General features: G+C 40.0%; 1 protein-coding gene across 1 annotated transcript; it reads left to right on the top strand.

Moving 5' to 3' along the window:
- Positions 1-1535: 1535 nt before the first annotated feature.
- On the top strand, positions 1536-7205 carry aipl1 (aryl hydrocarbon receptor interacting protein-like 1). The gene is made up of 6 exons (XM_020088207.2): positions 1536-1730; positions 3201-3380; positions 5355-5543; positions 5630-5806; positions 6279-6420; positions 6837-7205. Exons 1-6 carry the CDS (start codon positions 1626-1628, stop codon positions 7034-7036), a joined length of 993 nt encoding a protein of 330 aa, XP_019943766.1. The 5' UTR covers positions 1536-1625; the 3' UTR covers positions 7037-7205.
- Positions 7206-7835: the final 630 nt, after the last annotated feature.

The raw sequence follows: 7835 nt of genomic DNA on the forward strand, positions 1-7835 counted from the left end.
AAGGTTGCATGTTGCAGCAGACCACACCTCATCTCGACCTCCCTTTCCAAACATGAAAGAGAACCTTCAGCCTTCAGTCGTCATAAAAACTTAAAAGTATTTAGTTTGTCCAGTCCGGGCTGCTGTAAAAAAACATGGCGGCCTCAAGAGAGAGACCTTCTTCCAATGTAAATAGAAAAAATTTAAATATAAAGGGCCCATTTGTACAATTTAGGTGAAACACACTAGTGAAAACAACACTGGGATTATTTTATATTCAATTTCTGCAAATAGATCACTTCCATCTAAATCTTACACAATGAACCTTTAACTGTTGCACAGGGGATTTCCACAATCCAGATTAGACACTGTCAGGACAAGGCCCAATATGAAGAGCTCCCGCTGCTCTACCATTCTCCTCCACAAGAGGGTGCTGAAGCTGCGTTCTACCTTGGAGAGCGGCCAAGTGCATACCAAACTGTTACCCAATCCTCTTTGTCACATAAGTGTTAGAAAAAAAAGGAAAACTTTACCGATAGAGTGTTGCAGCACTTTCCAAGGATTTATTTGAACAGGGATGAGACAGCAGCCGTGTCTGATAATTCATGGTGAGACACCTCCTCTTTCATGTTGCTCCACACAGGAAACACATGCCGTAAAGTTATGCAATTGTGAGCAGTGCCAAGGTGCAGTTATAGGGTTCTTCTATTTGTGCAATTATAACAGAGTAAGGCATTAACACCGGGTAATGTTCGAGAATAATTGCCCGCTCAAACTACTTGCAGACTTTGTTAGCACACAGACTACAGGAGCTTTGGATTAGTCACACACACACACACACACACACACACACACACACACACACACAACCCAGATGGGAGACAGATGTTTAATAGACAAGGTCAAGGAGTCCACACTGTAATTGTCTACTCCACCATTTCTCAGTATTTTCTGCATTGTTCAGATCACCACATCCATGTAAATCCAGGAAATTTCCTCCAGAATGGAAACCATGTCCTTCTCTCACAGGCCTATCTCTATCTCTTCTCTCTCTCTCAGTCACATATGTGGACACAAACACACACACACACACATCACTGCAGTTCTGCTCCTCAACATCAACAGCTTCAGGCTCTTCTTTGCTCATATAAGGCACATGTTGCTGCGATAGCAGCATCCAAAATCTTCCTTCACTTTATTTTTCTGTCATTGTGACTCCCTGTAGAACTCTAAACTCTACCAATTATATAAAGTTGACATTTATTTGACATTCATTGGTTTTACAAAAATTCTGTGCATCAGCAAATGTATTAGTCTCATTTATTGGTTGTTTATTTATTGGTTTGTGACTTTTGTCAGATTTTAGCTAATTATTTTTATAAATTGGCTGTTTTTCATAAGTAGCAAGTCTAATTTTGTTGTGCTGCTATCTCTTGTACAATAACAATAAAGACTTTCTATTCTATTCTGTTAGAGTGCTGATGATGACTGACTAATGCCAGAAGGAGTTTCTAATCTCATTATCCCAAAACCAAACTAATCCACCATAGACAACACCTCCAACTCATACAGACACATGTTGCATGATACGTGCCAGATATACTGTATGTGTGCATGATAACATCAGGTGAGCCATTCCAATAAAGATGTCGGATATGCAGGATACGCTGCTGCTGGGATCAGAGGGAATCAAGAAAACAATCCTGCATGGAGGCACCGGCGACATTCCTAAATTCATCACGGGGGCAAAGGTACTGTCGGCCTTTAACACTTTATCTGCACATATATCTATGGCTACCCACCATTTGCAGTCATCCAGTATAGACTAGGTTGTGTGGGCCCATAAATATTTATCGTGAAATATTTATCAGATTCGGATTCTGATAAATATTTCACGATAAGTATCAAATCGAATTAAATCCGATTTCGGATAAAAAGCAGCTGTGTGTGATCTTGTTCTGGACAAAGGAAACAGGATGAATTCAGAAATAACTCACAAAGCTCGTTTCTATGCTTTAAATTTAGAGCTACTAATGAAATCTATCATGCACATAGCAGAACCGTCTTATCTGGAGCATGGTGAAATAATTGCAAGGCATCGAAAAACAAGAAGATGTCCAGACAGAGGCTTGACGTTACAGAACACTGTGACTATTGTGCAGCCTGGGATTTAAACAGGACTTTTCTAACAAAGGATCAGATCAGCTGTTTGCACATTAAGAACAAGCTCTGAGTGCAGTGTCTCCCTGAGGATGATTCTTCATATGACCAAGCTCAATAACAAGACAGATTGTTATTGGCCTGTTGCTGTCCTTCATATATTTGCACCAGTTCGAGGGGGCTCTTGCTCAGTATGGAAGGTTTCATTGCCTGTGATTTATGCATTTTTAATTATCTTGACTTGTGCCAGTTTCGAGCAGTTCAGCAGGATGAGGGAGGGGAGGCATGTTTATGTTTTTACAATTCCCACCGGCAGCCAGCAGAGGTTGATAGAGGACATATATCACAGGAAGCCCTTTAATGAGCACAGTATTTTCAGAGCTTTAACCAACACGCTTTGAATCAGTTAGACGAACATAAAGAATGCTGTTATATAATGTGTGGAAAGAACGGAATCGCTTCCACATCTTTGTAAGATTAACTATTTTGACACACTGTATAAAACCATTCTTCAATTTAATTAAATCATTTTCGTGTTCAGTATAGGTCAAAAATCTTGCCTGCTCCGTGTTAGTGAATGGAGCATTGACCAAAATAAAAAGTCATTTAAGGTAGTTCTCATCACACTGTTTGTTCAAATGTTCATTTTCTGCTAGGTTTGATTTTATGATTTGATCTGTAAAAATGGGGTGAAACAGCTGAGTCTGACTCCCGATTGGTTTAGCATGTGTATCGCTACTGCGGGTCAATCACCTGATCTCTACTGCGCAGTCTCTGGCTCCAAATGCACAAGATGTCAGTGTCATACCTGGGATATTTAAGCTTGGATTCCAGATAGTGGGAGAAAGTGGAAATGTGTTGACCATCTTTATGTACAGTCCACAGTTGATATTAATATCTGTGCTAATTGACCCTGTGTTACAGTTTATGTATCTTTTCTTTTTTATGATTGTGGAAATCCAAGTAAATTTTATAACCGAAGGAAGTGAAGCACAATTATTCCCACATTGTGTTGTTTTAAAAATCAAACTTCATACATTCAATTAGTTTTTTCCCTCCAGGTGACGTTTCATTTCCGCACCCAGCTGTGTGATGATGAACGCACAGTAATAGATGACAGCAAAGTGGTGGGGACGCCCATGGAGATCGTGATCGGCAACATGTTCAAACTGGACGTATGGGAGACTCTGTTGGCCTCCATGAGGATCAGTGAGGTGGCAGAGTTCTGGTGTGACATCACTGTGAGTGTTTTTAAGTGTGACCTTGTTTTTTGATTGTTTGTTTTCTAAAGCACAGTGGATCATATTTTATCTATTACAGTCTGAGACGTGTGACTGTGCACCTTAAACATCATTCTGCAGATGTGAAGATCAGGGTCTCTGATTTCTCTGATTTACAGCTGAAACATAAAGCACAAGAATATTTTTGCACCATCCTTAAATAACTCATATGGTCATAAAAATGGAAGATCAAGATAGAGGCAGGTTATAACAGAGAGCCTTCACCCTCCATTCACTTCCAATCTGTGAGAGTGAGGAGGTGAATCCAATATTTGCTTCCGGTGGCGAGACAAATCCACAGCGTGAACTTTGACTCCCTTGCACAGAGCTGACGTATGAAAGATAATCATAACTTTCTCAAAGCTAGCGGGCTACACCAAGCAGAAACACGTACATAATAATAATAATAACAATAATATATGTGAATATTAACAAACAATCCAAACCAGGTTTCAGTTTGAATTCCCTGCATATTTAAGAGTAATGTTTTGTTTGTTTGTGTGGAACCTCTTCCTGTTATGAAAGCTCACGCAGATATTTGGCACATAAATTTGTACGCACCAACGCAATTATTATTAGCAAACATACCTCCTGTGTGTGTGTGTGCGTGTGTGTGTGTGTGTGTGTGTGTGTGTGTGTGTGTGTCAGAGACAGATGGATTGAGGCATATTGTTATTAATCTGCAGCCGCCTCACTTTCCTCTAATCGGCTCTGATTCCTGCTGAATCAGCTCTCTGCCAACTCCCTTCCACTCTGATTAGATGTGATTGAGGCTTAGAGCATTTCATCACTCCTCTGAGCAACATGGCTGCTCCACACTCACTCTACTGTGAACCCTCTGTAGTGTCACTGCCATCCAGTGGAGGGCAAACTTTGCATGTTGAATGGAGGAAACAGACCGGAGATGATGTGCGACAGCTCCTAATGACATTTAAATTTCATCAGTGTTATGTCAAATTAATCCCATTTCTCGTGAATGTGTAAGTAAAGGAATTGTGCTCTATGCATAACTTATTTTCACATGTCCACTGACCAGGATTTAAAAGCTTTAGAATTAAAAAAAAATGTAACCATGAAATGCTTTCTTATTTTCTGTTATGCTTGACATTATAACAATGGAACAAAGGTAATTTATATATATGCAAAAATAGAATCTGCGTTTGTTAATGTTAAAGAGCAATATAAAATAAAACTAGACAGTCCCCTTATGAAACCAATTCACTGAAATTCAGTAGATCTAGGTTTGGATTTGCATCAAATTCCACACACTTACATCAGTCCTCTTGACAAATCTGATGTTTTTCATTTAGATCCAGGAATTGTTATTATTATTATCTGAGAAATCAATGAAAACATGGAAAACTGATCCATCCCATAATATTAAAGAAAGTGAAAAGAAATTTCTAGATTCTCCTTGAGTTCTCCCCTAACCCATAACACATCCTTCCACCAAGTTTCATGACAATCGGTCCAGTATTTTTTGTGTAATCCTGCTAACTATCAGACAGACAGACAAATATATTCATTAACATATCAATACAACAATAAAGGTAATTATACAATAAAAATAAAAAATAAATAATAAAACTCAATATAGACTCAAAAAAGTGATTCCAATCACTAAACATGTAAATCTGAGAAAAAGGTTGTCAATCATCCTCGTAGTGGAGTTTTTACATCAGTAAGCTGCATTTAAAGTAAGACGGTAAATACCTTGTTCAGTTGAAATGATGGCAGGGTTGGTCTTTGAATGTCACACTGATTCCTTCAGGAAACACTGCAAAGTCGGAGGAAAAAGCAAATTCTACTTACATTACAAAATTCTAATGTCAAACCTCAGTCACCTTGAGTCTAAACTGAAGACCATTTATTAATAGTCAGACCATTATTTACTGATTTCATTCATAGTTGACTTGTGTTTACCATCTTCTCCAGTACACTGGCGTTTACCCACTTGTCTCCAAGAGTATGCGACGCATTGCTGAAGGCAAAGACCCCGTCGACTGGCACGTCCACACGTGTGGCATGGCTAACATGTTCGCCTACCACAGCCTTGGCTACGACGACCTGGATGAGCTTATGAAGGAACCAAAACCCCTCTACTTTGTCCTCGAGCTGCTCATGGTGAGAAAAGACGTGAGATAACCATGCAGGTTTGAACAAGGACGTAAAATGTAACTTGTGGAATCAAACTCTGGTGCATTTTGCAGGTGCAGCAGCCCAGTGAGTACAACAGGGAGTCTTGGGCTCTGAGCGATGAGGAGAGGCTGAAGATCGTTCCTGTGCTGCATGGCCAAGGGAACAAGCTCTACAAACAAGGATGCTACCAAGATGCCACCCAAAAATACAAGGAAGCTATCATCTGCATCAAAAATGTTCAGACTAAGGTCATTACATCATTAGGGTTCTGTTAAATAGAAAATGATTTGCTCCTCTAAAACAATTTTAGCATCATTTTATGGATGGATGTATTCAATTTAGTTTAAATTTGAATGGATGGATTCAGTTAAATTCTAAATTAAATTTGATGGATGGACAGATGGATGGATAGATGAATGGATGGATGGACAGATGGATGGATGAATGGATATATGGACAGATGGATGGATGGATGGATGGATGGATGGATGGATGGAAAGATGGATGGATGGATGGATGGACAGATGGATGGATACATGGACAGATAGATGAATGGACAGATGGATGGATGAAAGGATACATGGAAAGATAAATGAATGGACAGATGGATTGATGAATGGATACATGGACAGATAGATGAATGGACAGATGGATGGATGAACGGATACATGGAGCTTTCCGTATGAATTGACATTGATATGCACCATGTTCTCCCTTCAGGAAAAATCATGGGAGGTCCCCTGGATGAAACTGGAGAAAATGTCCAACACCTTAACCCTGAACTACTGCCAATGTTTGCTGCGTATGGAGGAGTACTACGAGGTCATCGAGCACACCAGTGACATCATCAATCAGCACCCAGGTTTGGCACTAGAGGACAGACCAGTGATGGAGTAACAGTGGAGTTTTTAAAGTATAATCACATTCCTGCTGGTTTATTTATGAGTGTGAGAGATGTGGTGTGCCTCTCAGTTTATCCAGCCTTTAACAAGCTGGCTATGTATTTTTAACAGTGGCTGTGCATATGTGCGTTTTATTGTGGCTATAAATTTACTGTATGCCTCATGTGTATGCCTCATAAAAGAACTGCAGCCTCTATTTCAACACTAACATGCACAGCCTATACGTCTACATGCTCATTTTGTACATGCTCATTATAAAAAGTTGTTTAGATTAGTAATTTGTTGCACTTACTTCTTCATCTAGCACACACTCTGCAGATGTCCCTCATATGAACCACTGCTGTCACATGTGTATGTGTTGGTATTTGTCCTCCAGGCGTAATGAAGGCCTACTACCTACGAGGGAAAGCTCACATGGAGGTGTGGAACGAGGCAGAGGCCCGGCAGGACTTCAGCAGGGTGCTGGACCTGGACCCTGGCATGAAGAAGGCTGTGAAGAAGGACCTGGCTGTGCTCAATATGCGCATGGAGGAGAAGAACCAGGAGGACAGGGACAAGTACAAGGGCATGTTCTGACCAGGACAGCCTGCGCCTATAAGGCTGAACAATCAGTGATGTGATGTGATAAAGTTAAATTAAAAAATCTCCATGTTTGATGTTATTTTCAACACTCTATTATCAATGCACCGCCACGATTTGCGTGAAAAAGAATTATTACATTATACAATAAATCTTACAAACTGGATTTAGAATAGTAAGTAACAATTTGTTTCTTAGCTTTACTGTCAAGAGTTAGACGGGAAATCCATAACTCTCTCATGTATGTAGCAAGAGCCAGCAGCTTAGCTTAGCTTATTTTCGCGTAGCCAAGCATAGCTTCACTTCATTTAACTTAGTTTATCTTTGTTTAATTTAGCTTATCTTATCATATCTTACAACAGCTAGCTTGGCTCTGTCCAAGAGTAAAGAAAAATCAACCTACTATCTAAAGGTAATCGCGTAACACCATCTATCTCTTTTGTTTAATGCAGGTGAAGACAGTTGTGAACTATTTGTTGACTGGATTAAACAAAAAAAGATTTTAAATATGGCCTCTGTCAAAGACCTGAAATGCTGGCTATGTTCTTTTTAGCGTACTCATAGAAAATCAAATCACGTCTCAAAGTCCTGTAAGCACATTGTCCTCCCACAAGGTGGAGCTGTGACCACATGCTCAGGTTCAGCCTGAACCCTGCAGGAGAAATGGTCCTGAGCTGCATCCACATCTTCATGAGAAGTCTGGGGGCTTGTAAAAATAAATGATGAGGCTTGTACGTGCCGTTCATCTCCCTCCCGCTTCCTTTGTGCAAGCATGTACCGCAGAGTCTTTATTACA

The sequence above is a fragment of the Paralichthys olivaceus genome, chromosome 11, assembly GCF_024713975.1.
Source record: "Paralichthys olivaceus isolate ysfri-2021 chromosome 11, ASM2471397v2, whole genome shotgun sequence".
NCBI lineage: Eukaryota > Metazoa > Chordata > Actinopteri > Pleuronectiformes > Paralichthyidae > Paralichthys > Paralichthys olivaceus.